We start from the raw sequence: 22845 nt of genomic DNA, 5'->3' as shown, positions 1-22845 counted from the left end.
CTTAGAGCTCCCTTGCCACGCCACACAAGCAATCATATTGAAATGGAAGGAGTATCAGACCACTGCAAATCTACCAAGACCAGGCCGTCCCTCTAAACTTTCACCTCAAACAAGGAGAAGACTGATCAGAGATGCAGCCAAGAGGCCCATGATCACTCTGGATGAACTGCAGAGATCTACAGCTGAGGTGGGAGAGTCTGTCTGTAGGACAACAATCAGTCGTACACTGCACAAATCTGGCCTTTATGGAAGAGTAGCAAGAAGAAAGCCATTTCTCAAAGATATCCATAAAAAGTCTCGTTTAAAGTTTGCCACAAGCCACCTGAGAGACACACCAAACATGTGGAAGAAGGTACTCTGGTCAGATGAAACCAAAATCCAACTTTTTGGCCACAATGTAAAACGATATGTTTGGCGTAAAAGCAACACAGCTCATCACCCTGAACACACCATCCCCACTGTCAAACATGGTGGTGGCAGCCTCATGGTTTGGGCCTGCTTTTCTTCAGCAGGGACAGGGACGATGGTTAAAATTGATGGGAAGATGAATGGAGCCAAATACAGGACCTTTCTGGAAGAAAACCTGTTGGAGTCTGCAAAAGACCTGAGACTGGGACGGAGATTTATCTTCCAACAGGACAATGATCCAAAACATAAAGCCAAATCTACAATGGAATGGTTGACAAATAAACGTATCCAGGTGTTAGAATGGCCAAGTCAAAGCCCAAACCTGAATCCAATCGAGAATCTGTGTGCAGAGCTGAAGACTGCTGTTCACAAACGCTCTCCATCCAACCTCACTGAGCTCGAGCTGTTTTGCAAGGAAGAATGGGCAAGAATTTCAGTCTCTCGATGTGCAAAACTGATAGAGACATACCCCAAGCGACTTGCAGCTGTAATTGCAGCAAAAGGTGGCGCTACAAAGTATTAATGCAAGGGGGCCGAATAATATTGCACGCCCCACTTTTCAGGTTTTTATTTGTTAAAAAAGTTTAAAATATCCAATAAATTTCGTTCCACTTCATGATTGTGTCCCACTTGTTGATTCTTGACAAAAAATTACAATTTTATATCTTTATGTTTGAAGCCTGAAATGTGGCGAAAGGTTGAAAAGTTCAAGGGGGCCGAATACTTTCGCAAGGCACTGTACCTTAATTCCTACAGTGTCTATCAAAACACCAGTTTTGCATTTTACACTTTTTTTTTTTTTTAGTCAACTTAAACACGTGAACAGCAAGCATGTTTCACTTCATTGTCAAACTAATCTTTAACACTGAAAAGCATTAATTATATATTAGTTGTTGTGTCCCTCCCTATCATTTTACACTAGGGCTGGGCGATATGGCCAAAAAATAAAATCTCAATTTTCTTAGTCATCTTGGACGATTACGATTTTAATCGATTTTTGTTGTTTCTTTGCGGTCTGTTAGCTATGGCTAGTGCTAGCCATGCCGCACTCCCGTAGCTGCGAGCACTCTTCCCATTCTTTAGGATGCCTATGCTGGAGGTGCTGAAAGAGCTTAGTTGTGCTGCTACTCTTCATTTTCACAGTACCTTTGCAAACCTTGCACATGACTGTAGTTTGCTCTGTGTCAGTCTTGTCAAAGCCGAACCACTTCCATATAATCAATGTAACATGAGGCCCTTTTCTCGCGACCAACTCTTCCTCTGCTGTTCTGTCCGCCATGATGGCGGTGTGAGTATTTTGGCGGAAGGAGATGAGAGGCGGAAGCAAACGCCAGTGCACAAGTCGTGAAAGACAGAAGAAGAATCTGTATTGTTATATGTTTAAGCTCACCTCGATTTTACGATTTGGCAAATTTTCAAATTGTCAGGTTTTAAAAAGGCTAATTAATCGAATGAATTCGCTATTTTAGACCCTGCCTGTTCTGCTTGCCCTATCGTTGCTTCGGTATTCCCAACACCAACTTGTATCACCTGATTCACTCATTGGGTCATCCAGTACCCATTGTCACCCATTGTCACGGTACTCTCCAGGTGTACGCTATGTACCAATCCTGTTTAATCAGTCATTTGACAAGTTGTCTTTGCACTCCTGCAGTGCCTGAACTGAGTAAAGAGCCCGTGGTTCAGGCCCATCTCCCTAGGAGTGGGTGTCTCCGGTGTCTCTCCCATTGAGCCCTGGATCGGCTGTGTCTGCATGCCTTGAAGGTGGCAGTGGCTGGTCTCTTCTGGGGTGCCCTGGCAGGCCCCAGGGTTTGGGGTGGGTCAGCCCCTCTGTCGCTCCCCTGTCATTTCCTGCTCCGCTTCCCTCCTCCTCCCTCCTCTCCTGCCTCCCCGCTTCCCCTCACCCCTCTCCTTCCCTTTGAGGGGCCTGGGGCCCTCCGCTGCCTGGGAGTCTGACGTGGGGGCTGTTTGGTCTCTCTGAGGGGGTGGCTCTGGCTCATCTGGGCACAGGCCTTGGTCCTGGCCTGCCTGCTGCCACTGAAGTTCAGTTTCTGCTGGCTGGAGGCTTCCGCCCGACCTGGTGCTGTCCTGGAGTGGGGTGGGGTGGGTGGGGTCTCGGTGACGCTGTGGAGTAGGCGTCCTGCATCCTTGATGTGCCAGTTCCGGGGTGGGCGTGGTAGCTCGTGACTCTTGCTTTCTTGTGGCACAACCTGTTCCCCCGTCTGGGGCATGGCGCTGCGTGTGATTAGCCCGTGGTGGGCTATGGTGTCTGCCGGGGCGCTGCTCTTGTGCTGCAGCTCCTGGGGGTTGAGGTGCTGGCTGGGCCAGTTGGTTCGTGTGGGCCCTCCCTGGCCCCTTGCCTCTTGGCTCTGGGGGCCCTCTGCGTCAGTAACGGTGGTCTCACTACCTGTCTCCCCAGCTGCTCTGTCCTCATGGGCCAGATCCACACCAGACTGCCTCATACTGTCCACAGCCTACTTTCATCTTCGTAATATTGTACAAACCAAGTACACACGTGGACAAAATTGTTGGTACCCCTCAGTTAAAGAAGGAAAAACCCACAATTCTCACTGAAATCACTTGAAACTCACAAAAGTAACAATAAATAAAAATTTATTGAAAATTAAATAATCAAAATCAGCCATCACTTTTGAATTGTTGATTAACATAATTATTTAAAAAAACAAACTAATGAAATAGGGCTGGACAAAAATGATGGTACCCATAACTTAATATTTTGTTGCACAACCTTTTGAGGCAATCACTGCAATTAAACGATTTCTGTATTTGTCAATGAGCGTTCTGCAGCTGTCAACAGGTATTTTGGCCCACTCCTCATGAGCAAACAGCTCCAGTTGTCTCAGGTTTGATGGGTGTCTTCTCCAAATGGCATGTTTCAGCTCCTTCCACATACGTTCAATGGGATTCAGATCTGGGCTCATAGAAGGCCACTTTAGAATAGTCCAACGCTTTTCTCTCAGCCATTCTTGGGTGTTTTTGGCTGTGTGTTTTGGATCGTTGTCCTGTTGGAAGACCCATGACCTGCGACTGAGACCAAGCTTTCTGACACTAGGCAGCACATTTCTCTCCAGAATGCCTTGATAGTCTTCAGATTTCATCGTACCTTGCACACTTTCAAGACACCCTGCGCCAGATGCAGCAAAGCAGCCCCAAAACATTACTGAGCCTCCTCCATGTTTCACCGTAGGGACAGTGTTCTTTTCTTCGTATGCTTGGTTTTTGAGTCTATGAACATAGAGTTGATGTGCCTTACCAAAAAGCTCCAGTTTGGTCTCATCTGTCCAAAGGACATTCTCCCAGAAGCTTTGTGGCTTGTCAACATGCATTTTTGCTAATTCCAGTCTGGCTTTTTTATGAGTTTTTTTCAGCAGTGGTGTCCTCCTTGGTCGTCTCCCATGAAGTCCACTTTGGCTCAAACAACGACGAATGGTGCGATCTGACACTGATGTACCTTGGCCTTGGAGTTCACCTTTAATTTCTTTGGAGGTTGCTCTGGGCTCTTTGGATACAATTCCAACGATCCGTCTCTTCAATTTGTCATCAATTTCCTCTTGCGGCCACGTCCAGGGAGGTTGGCTACTGTCCCGTGGGTCTTGAACTTCTGAATAATATGAGCCACTGTTGTCACAGGAACTTCAAGCTGTTTAGAGATGGTCTTATAGCCTTTACCTTTAAGATGTTTGTCTATCATTTTTTTTCGGATGTCCTGGGACAATTCTCTCCTTCGCTTTCTGTTGTCCATGTTCAGTGTGGTACACACCTTTTCACCAAACAGCAGGGTGACTACTTGTCTCCCTTTAAATAGGCAGACTGACTGATTATGAGTTTGGAAACACCTGTGATGTCAATTAAATGACACACCTGAGTTAATCATGTCACTCTGGTCAAATAGTTTTCAATCTTTTATAGAGGTACCATCATTTTTGTCCAGGCCTGTTTCATTAGTTTGTTTTTTAAAATAATTATGTTAATCAACAATTCAAAAGTAATGGCTGTTTTTGATTATTTAATTTTCAATAATTTTTTATTTATTGTTACTTTTGTGAGTTTCAAGTGATTTCAGTGAGAATTGTGGGTTTTTCCTTCTTTAACTGAGGGGTACCAACAATTTTGTCCACGTGTGTATATCTTGTCTCAGAGTGATGCTGAGAAACTACTCCATGCATTTGTAACTTCTCGACTGAACTATTGTAATTTCTTATCAGGATGTCCCAATAATTCTCTTTAAAAAAAAAATGTCCAGCTGATACAAAATGCTGCAGCCAGAGTTCTGACAGAAACCAGTAACAGAGCTCCTATTTCATAGACCAGTGGAAATCTGTGCTTTGGTCTGATGAGTCCTGATTTTAAATCTTGGTTACAGCCACCATGCCTTTGTGCGACACAGAAAAGGTGAACTTGTGATCTCTACATGCAATTTTCCCACCATGAAGCATGGAGGAGGAGGTGTGATGATGTTAGGGTGCTCTACTGGTAACACTGTTGGGGATTTATTCAAAATTGAAGGCACACTGAACCAGCATGGCTACTGCACACAAGAGCCAGACATGTTTATTTTCTTCCACCCACAGCATAGAAACAGCCCTGGTCAAAGTCACCAATGACCTGCTAATGACAGTTGATTCGGTTTCACCTTCCCTTCTCGTCCTCTTCGACACCACTGACCACCACATCCTTCCATTGGATTCCATGGCACTGCCCTAACTTGGTTCACATCCTACCTTTCTGAGACAACTGAGTATGTTTTCATGGGTGGCTCAAGGTCCAAGACTCACACCATCACCTCTGAGGTCCTCCAGGGATCAGTGCTTGATCCCATACTCTTCACTCTGTACCTGCTACCCCTTGGCTAATTCATCAGTCACTTTGGAATAACATTCCACTGCTATGCTGACGACATTCAGATCTGACACTCAAATTGACACCTATCCCTCATCATAATCATCATCATTTCAAAACAAAGTCCCACTCTTACTCTCATTGAAGCCGAGAAAGTCATCCACATCTTAGTCTCCTCTAGACTGGATTATTGCAATGCTCTTCTCATCAGATGCCCCAACAGAGGCTTCAGAAAGCTGCAGTATATTCAGAACAGTGCTGCTAGGATCCTGATGAGAGGGTGGAAATACAAGCACATCCTCAATTCTTGACACACTACACTGGCTCCCTGTCTCCGCAAGGATTAAGTACAAGGTCTCTGTCCTTACATTCCAATGTATTCATGGAAATGCCTCCCATACCTGACAGAGCTCCTCACCCCATACACCTCAGCACGATCCCACCACTCCTCCAACACCCACCATCTCCTCACCACCATGACTAAGACCCGCACAATGGGGAAACAGTCTTTCTGCTCCACTACTCTACGCCTGTAGAATGCTTTCCCTGACAACTTGAGGGCTTTACAGACTGCTGGAAGTTGAGATTGTTTTACAATGTAAAATCTATTATTATTATTATTGTTATGTAGAACTTTCTGTTTCTTTATAGATCTCATGAAGAAATCATTATAACAGTCTGTGTATATGTCACAGTACCAGTTGTATTTTTGTTATTGAGTTTGTATTTTAGTTGCATGGTTTGGAGTGGTCATTTTAATTGTTTAGTTTTCATTTTATAGTTGCATGGTTTTGTTTGCAGTGGTCATTTTGTTATGTTTTATTTTGTAGTTGCATGGGTTTATTTTGAGTGTGCATGTTGTTTACTGGATGGAGTGATCTTCTTTCTTTGTTGTGAGTTGTAATTAGTGAATACAGCTGGCACTGATTAGTGGAGACTGCCATTGATTGGACAGAGCTACCTGAGCTGATGAAGAAAGAGGGACACACGTGCAAGAAAGAGCGCACAGGGGAAAGAAAGCGGAGGAGTAACAGGGCGGCCGTGAGAAGAACTGGGGACAGACGGGGAACAAAGTGGAGCGACACAAAGAGTGGACCGAGCCACTAAAGAACTCCACGCTACATGCAGTAATGCAGCGCTGGTTCGAGGGGGGGACGGAGGCGGACTGAGTCGGGTCGTGGCTGCACGGAGGCAGGAAACTGAGGCTGAAGTGAGCGTGCGGACGCCGATGAGGAATGATTACAATGCAGATTCCCAGATAAGTGAAGGGGACGGCGAGCCCATCCGACCGCAGCAAGGTGTGTTGATGGTTGTTGTTTTTATGTGTGTGCTGATAAAATTGAGTGATGGCCCTCTCCCTTCACAGCTGCTGGCACTTACGTCGGCACCAGCCGGGAGGAGGACGGAGGTATGGGCCAAGGTAGGAAGTGTGCTGCTCGTCACTCATCGACCTGCCGTCGCCTGTCCCCCGGAGAGATTTCCTTAAAAGGACTATTACACCGGCCAAGATACAGCATAGCTCAAAAAGACCAGTGTGCTCTGTTTATTGATTCTGATGCCCCCAACGGACTGTTTTTTTTTGTTTTGTTTTGTTTTTAAATAGATCTTAGTAGGATTTTAGTTATTCTTTTTAAGAGATTGTTTTATCTTGTGTTGTTTTTAAATCTAGGAAATTTCCTTCATTCACATTTGTGCACTTTTTTAACAGTGAAATCAAGTCTTTGACTGCTGGTAAGAAGTTACTCGATCTGTACAGTCCGTGTGACATATATTAGATTTGTAGCAGCTCCGACCACTTATTCAATTTGTTTTTTACTCTGAAATGTTTGGAAATAAAAATATGAAAAAAAAAAAAAAAAAAACTGGAATATGTTCACACAGTGCTGGTTCACAATCACAAGAGTTGTAACAACAAATCTATGCAGAAATACCAGAGGTTCAGCATATGGGTTCTAAATGTCTTGAAACCATTTGAATTGTAATTGGCACTATATAAATAAATTGAATTGGATGACATTAACATAGAGAAACAGACAGATAGTTGTATAACTTCATAAAATACACACAAACAGCATGTACCTGGAGTTATGTGAGAGTTCAGGGACAGAGACGGTTGTACTGTTGTGGGCAGCTCTTTCGGTCTGTCCAGGTCAGGGCGAGACAAAGTTTGTTCAGGTAGTTCCCAAATCATCATCCTGAAAAGGAAAACATACACACACCCACATAGTGATTGTAGCATCCTCCACATCTAATACCAGTTAGTGGCAGTTTTTTCTGCCCCCTATCCCTCTCCCTTTTCCTCTCTCAGGAGAGCATGAGCGTGGTGTGCGACAATGCGAACAGGTGCTGCCAATCGGTGATCACGTGCAAATAAAAATGATCAGCTGCTACTACTCTTCTCTGCCATGTAAGCCAGATGCTGTTCATTTAAATTTCACCAGATGGTCGAACTGCCTTCGTCGGGTACTCCAGCTCCCTAGAAACTCTTCTCAGCTAACAGTATAGTGATGGGTAAATGAGGGCCTTATGAAGCTTTGCGGCACATTACACGAACTATATTATACTATCTGGGTACTGTGTCACTCAATACTGACACTTGCTGGATCTTAAAAATATTACAGGCAACCTCTTTGACAGACTCAACTGACATCAGAATTAGAAATCATCTAATTGCCGAGTGAGTGGATGCACACAAACTAGGAATTGTTTCATGAAAAGTGCAACAAAACATACTATGATAGAGAAAAATATTATTTAATGACCAAGCAAAAATGGTGTCATCATTTTTCCACAACAGAATAGTGCAAACGAGAATTTATGCTTAAAATATCTTTGATATTTTTAGACACAGTCAAATCAAAGAATGTGATGAAAATCAAAGTGAAAATGTTTGAATGTGAGGATGCATGTCTTTGAGCAGGGAGGGGATTTTTTGTATAAATTTTTATTTCAAAAATTCATTTTCCAAGGTCTTGCATTCAGATGATTACGTTTTCTGATGCAAGTTCCCACGTTTAGAGAACACCCGCTCACAAGGCATATATGTGGTAGTGTCATAAAAAGTGTAGGGGACAGCCATGAGAGGTTGGGGTATGTGCTTTTTGATTGTCCCAATATTTCAAAGGATCCTGGAATCTTGGAATGTTGCTCTCTGCCAGGTATCTTTGAACCTCAATGACTGAATCGGCCAGGACATTGGTGTCTGCCTGCCAACTTCAATTATCCAGGTTGCTTGCAACAGCGTTATCTAAAAACAACAACTGGCATTTTAGTACATGATTTGCAAGCAAACAAAGCATAAATAAACAGATAAAGCTGAATAACATGCCTGAAGTGGGTGCCAACAGCTGTTAAGAAGGTCCAGGCTGTGGTTCAGTCGATCTGCTCCCAATTACATCCACACATTCCGATTTCAGTTCTACTGACTACATTCATTACATTTGAAGAAACTACGAAACTCGAGTTGATTTAAATCTGGGTCTAGAAGTGAAAGGTGTTTGTGGCGGTGTATTGCTGCCTGTGTGTGCAAATTTGAAGCATTACTCTCAAGTGCAAGATACGGCATTTTCATCATGGGAATGACCTTTGACCCTAAAACTCTCTTCTCTTCAGACAAATTCACTGTAGTTTGATGGAAAGGAGCAAGCACAAGAAGTGTTTCACCTACGACAGTGAACTCATCAGCCGTAAGTGGAGTTATGTCTGTTTTTAGTGAGTCAAGAGGTACCCACATTGGTTCCTTCTCATCATGTAGCCTTGCCAGAATTTGATATGTGCTGTTCCAGCGTGTTGGCACCTCATTGGTGAGTTTCTGGGTTGGCCGTCCCATGTTGCTGCACTTGGGCAAGCTTCTCTTTGACTGTGTTGGCTGATCTGAAGTATGCTACAATTTGCCTGGATTTGTGACTGATTGATGTAAGTGAAGGGATTTCATCCCATGCTTTTTTACTATTAAATTCAGAGTGTGTGCAATACAAACTGAATGCTGAATTTGGAGACTTCTTGTGGGATGATGACATTACGTTTGGTGCTGCATCAGTCACAAGACACTTTACTTGTCTTAGTTATGGCCCAGTCATCAGTCATGCCCCTTTTGACTCGGGCCAAATTGTCAGCAGTGTGACTTTGTGGAAAGTGTTGCACTCTCAACACAGATGTACACAACTGCATGTTTTCATTAATGTAGTGACAGGTAAGAGCCAAGTATGTCTCCATGTTCATAGATGTCCACATGTCAGTTGTTATACTCACTGCCACAGCTTGACGCACTTCCATTTTCACTCGTTCTTGTTCCTCCTCATATTTTTTGACCACCATTTCTTTGACAGTCTGAAAATTAAACCAAGTTAAACCAAAAGCAAATCAATATATTTAAATTAAAAATTAAACAAATTGGATATATCAACTACTTCTCCAGACATTTTCCATACAAACCTTCCTGGTTGGCAAAACGTACGATGGATCAAGGACCCGAACCAGTTCCCTGAACCCCTCACTCTCAACAATGCTGAGGGGATGGCAGTCCTTTAGAATGAAATTCAGAACTGCGTGGTCCAACGCATGCTTCCTGGAAGCTTGATGGTTAGAAATGAAGTGAAATAATAAAAATCATAAAAATGAAAAATAACACAAATTATCAATATAGTGACTATGAGGAAGTTGTAAAATGTCTGTATACCTGTGTTTATTCTTGGTGTATTTGTGACCTCATTTTCATGCTTCGCTCTATAATTCCTCAGCATTGTCGAGGTGCTTTTATTGATGTAGGACAGTTCTGTCGAAAAAATACGACATTTAACCTGCAGAAAATAAAATGAATAATTTAGTAAGTAAAGTAAGAGTCACTTTGAAGTGTATTTGACTTCTAACAGATCACGTTTAAACTGAGAGGAACAGGATGGAACAACAAGGGAATGAAAACAGATACCTTGTTTGCCGATATATGATCAAAATGGTCCCACACAGCAGAAACCTTTCTTTTTCTTTCTGGCTCCATAATGGCTTGAAGTGAATTATTGCGCTTCAAAAGATTGTAATTTTTTTGGCAGAGATGCATCCCGTTGACAGACGTGCTCCCTTATAAACACAGTTTGACACCTGAAGGTGCATGTCCACTAGGTGCAATTTTCCCGCATGGCAACGCATCGCATCTGAAAATCGCACAGATGGGAAGCGGACCACAAAATTGTCACATGACAGCACTCGAGCAACAGCGCGCCACTACATGGTCACGTGACTGATGTTTCAGCTTGACGGTCTGGTAGGCATGTCGGATAAACACAGCGGCTCCACTGCAAACTTTCCCTTATATTTCGAAAACACTTCAGTGAAAAGTATTTCTGAAAGCATTTGAGGCGAGAAATAAGTTAGCAGCAGCTGAATCTGTCCTTGTTTTAGTTCACCGACAGCTAGTTTAGATATTGAGGACAGTTTACGATGCGTGGAATCTCCGCATACTGCACTGAATTTGCTTAAAGTAGAGTCCAGTCTATTCATGTAGGGGTCACAGGTGTCCCACTTTGTGCGGAACTGCACAGCATTTTCATCCCTTTTTCCACATCCCTCGATTGAGACGCTGTCCCGCATTTTGATTGGCACCTATAATTCAAAGTTAAACTCTAAGGACAGATGCTGGGAGTTGTTTTTATCTGGCTTTTTCTACATGAGTCAACAGTGCAGATGTGCGATCACAACCAGATTAACTGTCAGTGTCTTGCTGCCGCACCTTGGTGTCACTTGCCATAAATTGTGCTAGTCGTGACGGTCACGACACACGCAAAGCAGACACAAACACTAATAAACTATGGATTTAGTGGAATAATGGAAAGTACAGCAAGAAGAGGAGATGCAGCTTCAACAAAGACTGGGAAACTACATATCGCTGGGTGAAGCCGGTGCGAGGCGATTCTCAGAGAGTTTTCTGTGAAGTTTGCCAGAGTTCGTTTTCCGTTTCACACGGTGGGGAATATGACGTGAAGCGACACAGTACATGCGAGACCCACAAGAAGCGTGCATCCCAAAAGGAGACGTGCCGGTCAATGGATGTATATTTGCTGAAACCCAAAGATGACTGCCAGACAGACAAGGTAGCGGTGGCTGAAATAACCAGCGTTCATCACACTGTGCAGCACTCTCAGTCATATCGCTCAGCAGACTGTGGAAGTAAACTAGCGCCAGTTACCTAGTCCATGGTTCTACCAGAGTCTCAGTGGCTTAATATGGTGTTTGGAAAGCACAGTTACAGTGCCTTGCGAAAGTATTCGGCCCCCTTGAACTTTTCAACCTTTCACCACATTTCAGGCTTCAAACATAAAGATATAAAATTTTAATTTTTTGTCAAGAATCAACAACAATTGGGACACAATCGTGAAGTGGAACGAAATTTATTGGATATTTTATACTTTTTTAACAAATAAAAAACTGAAAAGTGGGGTGTGCAATATTATTCGGCCCCTTTACTTTCAGTGCAGCAAACTCACTCCAGAAGTTCAGTGAGGATCTCTGAATGATCCAATGTTGTCCTAAATGACTGATGATGATAAATAGAATCCACCTGTGTGTAATCAAGTCTCCGTATAAATGCACCTGCTCTGTGATAGTCTCAGGGTTCTGTTTAAAGTGCAGAGAGCATCATGAAGGCCAATGAATACACCAGGCAGGTCCGAGATACTGTTGTGGAGAAGTTTAAAGCTGGATTTGGATACAAAAAGATTTCCCAAGCTTTAAACATCTCAAGGAGCACTGTGCAAGCAATCATATTGAAATGGAAGGAGTATCAGACCACTGCAAATCTACCAAGACCTGGCCGTCCCTCTAAACTTTCACCTCGAACAACGAGAAGACTGATCCGAGATGCAGACAAGAGGCCCATGATCACTCTGGATGAACTGCAGAGATCTACAGCTGAGGTGGGAGAGTCTGTCCATAGGACAACAATCAGTCATACACTGCACAAATCTGGCCTTTATGGAAGAGTGGCAAGAAGAAAGCCATTTCTCAAAGATATCCATAAAAAGTCTCGTTTAAAGTTTGCCACAAGCCACCTGGGAGACACACCAAACATGTGGAAGAAGGTGCTCTGGTAAGATGAAACCAAAATCCAACTTTTTGGCCACAATGCAAAACGATATGTTTGGCGTAAAAGCAACACAGCTCATCACCCTGAACACACCATCCCCACTGTCAAACATGGTGGTGGCAGCCTCATGGTTTGGGCAGATGGTTAAAATTGATGGGAAGATGAATGGAGCCAAATACAGGACCATTCTGGAAGAAAACCTGTTGGAGTCTGCAAAAGACCTGAGACTGGGACGGAGATTTATCTTCCAACAGGACAGTGATCCAAAACATAAAGCCAAATCTACAATGGAATAGTTCACAAATAAACATATCCAGGTGTTAGAATGGCCAAGTCAAAGTCCAGACCTGAATCCAATGGAGAATCTGTGGGCAGAGCTGAAGACTGCTGTTCACAAACGCTCTCCATCCAACCTCACTGAGCTCGAGCTGTTTTGCAAGGAAGAATGGGCAAGAATTTCAGTCTCTCGATGTGCAAAACTGATAGAGACATACCCCAAGCGACTTGCAGCTGTAATTGCAGCAAAAGGTGGCGCTACAAAGTATTAATGCAAGGGGGCCAAATAATATTGCATGCCCCACTTTTCAGGTTTTTATTTGTTAAAAAAAAGTTTAAAATATCCAATAAATTTCGTTCCAATTCACGATTGTGTCCCACTTGTTGTTGATTCTTGACAAAAAATTAAAATTTTATATCTTTATGTTTGAAGCCTGAAATGTGGCGAAAGGTTGAAAAGTTCAAGGGGCCGAATACTTTCACAAGGCACTGTATGCCATGTGTTCTCATCCTTTGCTGGTGAAAATATTGGTTAAATGTTATATGAATAAAAAAAAGCACTTTATTCTCCATCAAAGTTTTTTTTATTTTTTTAAGTTAGATAGAAATTATATATTAAAAAAAAAAAAGACTTACAGCTTTGGTAAGGTGTCCCACATTGTCCCACACAAATATGCTCTTTGTCCCACAATTGGTTTATTGAGATCTGGTCACCCTAACTTCATGCAAATGAGCCGTGGCCCGCTCCAGGTAAACACACCGGATCACAGGAAATGCACCGCAACCGGACCAGCATGTCACATGTGACACATTCCAGCTGCAATCCGGTGTGTTTACTTGGAGCGGCCCACAGCTCATTTGTATAAAGTGGACTGGACTCCAGCTTGCGAAGATCCCACGCATCGTGAAACTGTCCTCAAACATCTAAACTAGCCGTTGGTGAAATTAAACGAGGACTGAATCAGCTGCTGCTCAACTTATTTCTTGCCTCAAATGCTTACAGAAATACTTTTCGCTGAACTGTTTTTGTAATGTTAGACAAAGTTTGCGGCCGAGCCGCCATGTTCGTCCGGCTTGAAATCCAGGAGCAGACCAGCCCCCAAGTTGATGCGTTTGTCCAATCAGGGGCAGGCAAGGCGCTCAAAGAAGGTGTTGAACACAGTTCGACGTGGAGAAGCTTATCACAGCTGTATCTGCATGTGTATCGTAACCATCAGTGTTTTCGAAATAAAAAGGAAAGTTTGCAGCTGAGCCGCTGTGTTTATCTGTCTCATCTGCCGGACTGTCAAGCTGAAAGCGCTGTCATGTGACAATGCTGTGGTACATTAGTGATCGCCTGCCATCCGTGTGATTTCCAGATGCACTGCCGTGCGGGAAAATCGCATCTAGTGGACACGCACCTTCAGTGACAAGCTAAACAGTGGCTATATAAGTCAAGTAACTTTCTTAAAGCGATAAATGCACAGACTCGAGGTTTTACTCCATGAGCTCAACACATGCACATCGGTGTTGCCGGACCCATCACTACTAACAGCTGTTCTTATGCCCTTTAGTCATGGACTTTCACCTGCCTGCAATCACTCACCTGGATCCTCCATCTGCCTTCCGTCATTTGTGCCACCTGGATCTTCACACACCCACAGACCTTCCAGCTGTAGCACCTGTCCAGCTCTCGTCTCCATCCCAGCCGCACATTGCCTCCGCCAGCCTTCCCAGCTCCACTCAATCTCCACACCAAGTTTAGTTTAGTTGTTTTATATAGCATTTGCTAGGTTAGTTGTCTGCCGTTTGGCTTTGTGTAGCATTTCTAGCATTGTAGCCATTTTGACACAAGTCACAGTATTCCTTCTAGGATTTAGCCTTGCATCTGCAGCCATTGTTAACATCTGTAGCCTTGGGCTTTCTGGAAAGTTGTAAGTAATTCTAGTGCATTCTTGTTTATTCCTGTTTAGCCATTTTGGCATCCAATCTGTTGAGCAGCTAATGTGTAGCTCTGTTTAGCTCTTCTGCCCTTGTGTTACTTTGTTCTGGTTAGTTTTGCAAACTTGTCTGTTTCTGACTGTAGTCTGGTTTACTGGTGTTATTCCACCGCAGCTCTAGACAACTCCCTAGCCATTAGCAGTTCTGTTCTCAGTTCAGTGCAACCTGTATCTTGATTATCCTTGTAAACAAACCATTGCAAATTGAATCTGTCTGTTGTTTCTTTGTTGCCTGCGCATGAGTATTTGCACTGGCATTGTACCATTGACTCATGACAAGCGAGCTCAGGTTTGAAAATATCTTTGCAACAATAGCCAATATTAGAATCAAAATTGGCATCAGAAGCAATGGTGGAAATAATACATATAAAACTAAGACAAGGATCCATGAACAACATGGTTAAGTCTTAATAAATATAAAAAGGCCATCACTTGAAACTCTATACCTAAAATAAAGACTTCTGCACATATTTACATGTCAGACACTTTGTGTATATGAAGAACAATTCATTAGAAATCCCAAACAATTCTCATCCATTAGATAGATTTTTTTTTATCAACTGTACACTACAAACACACTTCATATCCAAATTCTATTCTGTGATATCAAGCTTGACCCCAAGAATACTTTTATGGTTAAGAACATAATGGAATACATTACTCAAAAGTGTCATTGATGATGATGGGTGGGATGAGATATTGTGGCTGCCTTCTAGAATTTCGATTTGCAACATGTATATGGAGTTGAGCTATGCTACAGCGAATATGGCAAGAAATCGAGTACCGTGTTGATGTGCTTCGTGCAACTAATGGTCTCCATATAGAGGTGTATTACATGAGGTAGAAAAAAAATTGACAACCACTGATTACAATAAAGCAAATCTGGTTAAGATATCTTATCAACTGCTGTTGAAATAATTTCTTAAAATTGGCGCCTTTATAGCTCATCGGGTTAAGCAGGCGACCTATGTACAGGGTCTGGTCTCCGACGCAGTGGCCCGGGTTCGATTCCTGCCCGTGGCCCTTTGCTGCACGTCTTCCCCCTACTCTTCTCCACATTTCCTGTCACTCTTCACTGTGACTATCACAATAAAAAGCAAAAAAAAATTTCTTAAAATTGTAAAGAGACTTTATGGACACCCTGTATATGAAGAATTAGTCCTATATCGAGCAAAACACAAACAGAGCAATGTTGTACATAGGAGAGAATAACAGCCTCATAAGTGCATAGCTCAAAACAGGAGAGCAGTTCCTCAAGACTAGACTCAGCAGTTCACCTGCATCTGATGGATAAGGGACAATCCTTTGATTACAGCAATGTTCACATTTTGGACAGACAGGACAGATGGTTTAAGAGAGGAGTGAAGGAATCCATCTTTGTCAAACTGGAACAGCTATCTCTAAATAGAGGAGAGGGTTTGCGACACCACTTATCAAACACCTATAATGCAGTGATAAGGTCTCTCCCCAGAAGGTTTTACCATTGTTAATATCTTGAGTCACTCCTGACATGGCAAATTCACATCTTTTGTTGCGTAGAACTGGCACCTCCATCACCTGATTCCACAACATATCACACCTGGACGCACATGAGTCTTGGGTCATTATTGGTCCACTACTCATGAGAGCTGGAGTGACTATAAATTCTGTAACTAGCCATTAGTCAGTTAAAACCGAAGAAACCTCATGGATGAAGGTAAAACATCTTCAAGAACCTTAAAGAGAAGTTTAGTCGATTTCTACTGAAGCTCCTACAATAATTATGTGGTAAGGTACTAAAGCCCACCTTGTTTACCCTATTTGCAGTAGACCAACTCATAATTTGGAATTGTGGTTTATAATTGTTTTATATGTGCTCCAAAGTTTGATACTGCCAGAGTTGCAGCGGAAAAAAGAATACATCTATGCAATACATTATTTTAGTGGAATACACTCATGTAAATAGTCAGGACTTCTTGTAGAGCAGTGACATGCATAAGCTTATTTAAGGCGGCTGTTTTGTGACAAACTTCTTTTGTGCTTTGGCTGCAGAAGCTGTGTTGCTTTATCTTGTGCCATAGCTGAAAATTTCTCAAATCAATTTATGTTTATAGTTTTTTATCACGAGAAATATGCAGCTCTTGACCTGCTCATGTTTGCAACTGGTCACCTAGTGTCAAAATTGAATTCAAAAACTCTGGTTGAGTGAACAAGTTGATTATCAGCTTTATGCAACCACTTAGCTTGACTGCAGTTGTTAGGTTTATTTAAGCCAGTTAACAAAAGGTGATCCTGTGTATGTTGAACTTGCTTCATAGTACAGGCCCCAGGGTGTTGAGGACCAAAACTACTCTAAACACACACTACTCGAAAGACACCCCCCCACACACACACACACACACTCACACACACACACACACACACACAAACACACACACACACACACAAACACACACACAGACACACACACACTTCACTCACATAGTCTCTGCTGTCGGTCTCTTGATTATCTTCATCTTCTTCAGCATCACTATCCACACTGCTCTCATCTGAACACAACAAAAAGGAAAACAAAAACAAGACAATAAAATGTCATTTCAGACTCATGGAAAGGATATGAAATTTATTCATTTGGGGTCCCTGTAGATGCAGCAAAGTCATCTGACAATTGGTGTACATTTGTCCTGCTGTGAATCTGTCTGTGAAATGGTCGAACGGATTTCAATGAAATTTTTAGGAAAGGTCAGAACTGACACAGGGACCACATGATTAAATTTTGGCAGTAATGCGGCTTATAGTCTGGATGAACTTTTTTTTTTTTAATTTCTATACCATTGCCAGAGAACGGCTCGGCGTCACTGTAACTATGACAATACATGAGCACTGTGTCAGCTGCCTGCATCAATTCAAGCCACCTACTACATATTTACCTCAGCCAGGAGGTTATGTAATCACCGGAGTTTGTTTGTCTGTCTGTCCGTCTGTGTGTGTGTGTGTGTCTGTTTGTCTGTTAACAGCATAACTCAAAAAGTCAGGGACGGATTTTCACCAAAGTTTTACAGGATGTCCGGAAGAGTAAGAATCGATTAGATTTTGGAGGTGATCTGAATCACCGTCTGGATCCAGGAATTTTTTGAAGGTCGAAGGACAATTGAGAGATGGCCGCCAGGCCATCTCTCAATTGGACAGAGAATTTTTCTTGGTGAAAATCCGTCCCTGACTTTTTGAGTTATGCTGTTAACAGACAAACAGACACACACACACACACACACACACACACACACACACACACACACACACACACACACACACACACACACACACACACACACACACACACACACACACACACACACAGACGGACAGACAGACAAACGGCATGGCGGAGGTATGCGCTCTCCGAGTGCTTTTCTAGTTTAGTTATGGAATCCGGTATCCATACATAACAGACGCATGCGTAACACATGCCTGTGCTCAGTGCAAGATCATTTTTATTTATTCATTTAGTTTGTGGGTAGATCTATATTAAATGGCCATATTCTATGTTGCCATTGATTTCTGAATGCATAAATTGAGGAATGAACAGTCTTGGGGAGTACTGTACTTTCTGAGTGCTTTTCTTTGTTTATTATGTGTAAAAGTTTCTTGTCATTATTGTTACTGTGATTGGATTTACATATTTAAAATTCCACTGCTTATACTTGTCTTGACACGGGGTGAATGCAGATACTTTACCTGGTGTTACGTCCACATCAGGAACATCATGTGGTCTTCCAGGCAGGGGGAAGGTGTATGCAGATTTATCAGATGTCAGTGGTAGAGGAGTTTTAGGAAGACACTTCCTCATCAGCTGAACTGTGGACACCACCAAACACTCCAGACTTTTTCTTAGCAGCATGTCTGCAGACAAACATAAAAACATAAATGCAACATTAACAACTTCAGTCAGTTTAGAGATACATCTACAGCAAATAACTTGATTGGACTGTTTTGTATGTAAAGATATGCCAAAACACATCAAACTCATTTTCCTGAAGTTGGGAATTGCACTACTAATATTAAAGCCACTTTATCTTTACAGACAGCTGCTATTCTTTCAATTTGTGATAATACATCTCTCTGCTTGCTAATTTTTCTTCTTTTCATCTGCAATTCGATGTAAATATGTGCATGGGATATACAGAAATACACAATCCATATGCATATTATTTCCTTCATGACCTACACACAACTCAATACTGCACTCAGAGCTTAGTATTGTGTACTTTTCAGTACTTAGTACTGAAGACAAAGATGACAACCTGAGTCATCAAACCACAGCAACTGGGCTTACTATAAGGTTTTGTCCATGGGTGGAATTGAGGGCAGAAGTGTGGAAAGAAAGGATTGAGAGAAAACCAATTTATGTGACATTTATGATCTCAACACCTCTGAAATTCCTGCCACCAGAGAAGGCAGTAATAGATGCTGTCGATGTAAATATGTGCATGGGACATACAAAAATACACAATGAAGATAACATCATAAGATCAACAATGTAATATACATTTTTTCGGAGTCAATATACCTCAGAGTTCATTATTGAGCCTATATAATTGCTCAGTAGGGATTAAATCTTGTTTTGTTTTTTTAAGTGGTTGCTGTCATGTCTTGGTTACATTTACAGGTCAGTTGACTGTTAACATTTACTGAAGTACTGTACAATGAATTAAAGTACCAACTCCAAGCAGTAATTTTATATTTCAAAAAGCTTGTCAGGCGACAATTTTTTGAGCATCTTGCTGTGTGTATCAACACCACCAACAATCCACCAAAAAGTGCTGCTATGAATGTCTATATTTATAATACAGTGATCAATTATATGGAAACCTTTGATGGCCTTGTGGGTAAGATGCATACAAGGTACCTACAACAGTGCTTAATATTAATTATTAGTAATGTAAATGTGTGTTTAATGTTATATGACCTTGCAGTGTGAAACAGTGTATAGAAAATAGATGCAATGGATGTAACATTGCTTTGTATCCATATTTCTACAAATTCTTCTTCTAATTTCTTCTAATTACAGCCCATAATTAGAATAAATACATTATTATTTTTGTACCATGATGAGTTTTACAATGTGGTCATGCACTCCATCATATCTGATGGAGGACACTTGAATACACTCAGTTATCCAACATACTGACACACACTAAAAAGGGCCCAACCAGAACCATTCATCCACGTATTGTCTATACATCACTTAATCTTCTGTAGGGTCATGGGGGTGGGGATGGAGTCTATCCCAGCTGACTGTCAGTGTGAGTGAAGTCAGGGTTCACCCTGGACAGCTCACCAGTCTATCACAGGGCCACACAGAGGGACAGACAACCAAGCACACTCACACTCATACCTACAGACAATTTAGAATCATCAGTTAAACCTCAGCATGTCTTTGGACTGTGGAGAAAACCAGAGAACTCAGTGAGAACCCAACCAGGCACAGCGGGCGCGCACGCAAACTTCAAGGACCATCAAGCTGTGAGGCTACAGTAAACCAACCAATTAGATTGAATATTGCTGGCTTTATACAGGAGTGATTTGAACATACCTGTGTAGTTTGATACAGTAGTTGAATGCCGCCCTGGGATATCAAAGCATGTCTGCCTGCAGTAGTCTGTGTTGCTTTATGGAGACAGCACAGCAGTGCATGGCGGATTGCTATGGCAGCATGTTGAGTATCCTTGCTGTGCCAGTCCTCGTAAAGTTTCAGGAGACCAGAGATGTAACCCTTGGATACAATGGACCAAACATTTGCCTCTGTGAGGGACATAAATGGAGAATGACGCATAGACAGGAAGGAAAGGCCATTAGAATGAGTATCGTTTTTGGCTTTCTTGTATTGGCATCTACTGGTCAGGAATGACAGACTAGTCACAATGTGGACAGGTCAAATCCCTCCAAAACATCACGAAATCAAGTTAACTTATGTAAAAACATCTGCATTTGTTGTGCTTCTCCACTCAATAATACAGATGTTCCTTGAATTTGTCATCCATATCAGGGTTCCAGACTGCGACGAAATAGTCACATTTTCCGACCAAAATTTGAGCGAGTGCGAGTAAATTTTTCCTCTACTCGCGCATGTGTGACCAGTAAATTTGCCGATTCTTTTTAAATTACTATTGAATATTTCTTGTGGCTTACTTGTGGTTCTGCTCCACACTTCAGCCCAGTAGACAGTAATGCACAAATGAGCTGGTTTACCAACCGACATTAACTCCAAAAGAAGAAGCAAGGAGACGAACACCAAAGAAGAAGAAAGCAGGCCAATGTGTGTGAGAGTGGGGGAAGGAATGATGGGGAAGCTCCTGATGTTTCACAAAGCCTTTATTTACGTTTAGCCTTGTTTTGATCACAATTTCATCTTTTGTCCTTCAGTCCTTTCTTCAGGAAACACCATAAGAGTTTGTCCCTATTCCAGCTATCTGCTTCTAAGTTGCTAATGGCAACAGCGTGGAACCGTTTTCTTTCATCCCTATGTGAATTTTTGGACTTTTCAGCAGCATCTTTGTCATGTCAAGTAACCTCTTCTTAGAGAAACACTTCTTGTGCTGCTGAAATGGTCACAAAATAAAAGCTCGTAGCATTAAAAATACGCCTTCAAAATAAAAGCCTGAAGGGAACGGTTATTTTAACACTAGCAACACAAAGGCTTGCCAAAATTGGTGAACTAATCAACAGACCTTTATAAGAGTAATTTACACATGATTCGGTATAAATACATAATGTGCACATGCATAACACATGCCTGTTTATTTGTTTATTTGTTTATTACTAGGATCCCCATTAGCTGTACCCTTAGGTCAGCTAGTCTTCCTGGGTCCTATTTAAAATTAATATTTTAAATAGAATACAATTCATACATATGTCAAAGGTACGAAAATAAAATTAAAAACCATATATATACACACATACAATATTAAAAGTTAATCCTGTGACTTACAGGCTTCAAAAGTTCATCCAAAGCAATTCACCATCCTTGCACAATAAACAAAATAGTTGTAACATGAGTAGTAAACCACTCACTTAAATAGTAACAGATTTTAGTTCATTTTACAATAAATAGTACCGTAGTTCATCCCGCCTTGACTGAACTCCACTTAACAGAAGCACGCGAGAGCAGCATGCAAATACCACGTTACAAAAAAACATATATAAATATGTACATACATACACACACACATACATACACATACATGTATACATGTATATATATATATATACACACGTGGACAAAATTGTTGGTACCCCTCAGTTAAAGAAGGAAAAACCCACAATTCTCACTGAAATCACTTGAAACTCACAAAAGTAACAATAAATAAAAAATTATTGAAAATTAAATAATCAAAAACAGCCATTACTTTTGAATTGTTGATTAACATAATTATTTAAAAAAACAAACTAATGAAACAGGCCTGGACAAAAATGATGGTACCTCTATAAAAGATTGAAAACTATTTGACCAGAGTGACATGATTAACTCAGGTGTGTCATTTAATTGACATCACAGGTGTTTCCAAACTCATAATCAGTCAGTCTGCCTATTTAAAGGGAGACAAGTAGTCACCCTGCTGTTTGGTGAAAAGGTGTGTACCACACTGAACATGGACAACAGAAAGCGAAGGAGAGAATTGTCCCAGGACATCCGAAAAAAAATGATAGACAAACATCTTAAAGGTAAAGGCTATAAGACCATCTCTAAACAGCTTGAAGTTCCTGTGACAACAGTGGCTCATATTATTCAGAAGTTCAAGACCCACGGGACAGTAGCCAACCTCCCTGGACGTGGCCGCAAGAGGAAATTGATGACAAATTGAAGAGACGGATCGTTGGAATTGTATCCAAAGAGCCCAGAGCAACCTCCAAAGAAATTAAAGGTGAACTCCAAGGCCAAGGTACATCAGTGTCAGATCGCACCATTCGTCGTTGTTTGAGCCAAAGTGGACTTCATGGGAGACGACCAAGGAGGACACCACTGCTGAAAAAAACTCATAAAAAAGCCAGACTGGAATTTGCAAAAATGCATGTTGACAAGCCACAAAGCTTCTGGGAGAATGTCCTTTGGACAGATGAGACCAAACTGGAGCTTTTTGGTAAGGCACATCAACTCTATGTTCATAGACTCAAAAACCAAGCATACGAAGAAAAGAACACTGTCCCTACGGTGAAACATGGAGGAGGCTCAGTAATGTTTTGGGGCTGCTTTGCTGCATCTGGCAC

General features: G+C 41.9%; 1 protein-coding gene and 1 long non-coding RNA gene across 2 annotated transcripts in view; both read right to left on the bottom strand.

Moving 5' to 3' along the window:
• The window catches only part of LOC110963456 (cytosolic carboxypeptidase 4), a 120308-nt gene that overhangs the window by 60249 nt on the left and 37214 nt on the right, over positions 1-22845 (bottom strand). The window contains 6 exon segments of the mRNA XM_051952157.1: positions 2313-2827; positions 7348-7442; positions 7444-7463; positions 17062-17129; positions 18316-18480; positions 20155-20382. Of these exon segments, the coding sequence (XP_051808117.1) occupies positions 2313-2827; positions 7348-7442; positions 7444-7463; positions 17062-17129; positions 18316-18480; positions 20155-20382 (1091 nt within the window).
• On the bottom strand, positions 8750-10536 carry LOC127535069 (uncharacterized). The gene is made up of 3 exons (XR_007943717.1): positions 9947-10536; positions 9703-9842; positions 8750-9597 (listed from the first exon to the last, which is right to left on the bottom strand). It is a non-coding gene; the product is annotated as an uncharacterized LOC127535069 (long non-coding RNA).

Source organism: Acanthochromis polyacanthus, chromosome 8, assembly GCF_021347895.1.
Source record: "Acanthochromis polyacanthus isolate Apoly-LR-REF ecotype Palm Island chromosome 8, KAUST_Apoly_ChrSc, whole genome shotgun sequence".
Classification (NCBI taxonomy): Eukaryota; Metazoa; Chordata; class Actinopteri; family Pomacentridae; genus Acanthochromis; species Acanthochromis polyacanthus.
This window is presented reverse-complemented; position numbering and strand designations above follow the sequence as displayed.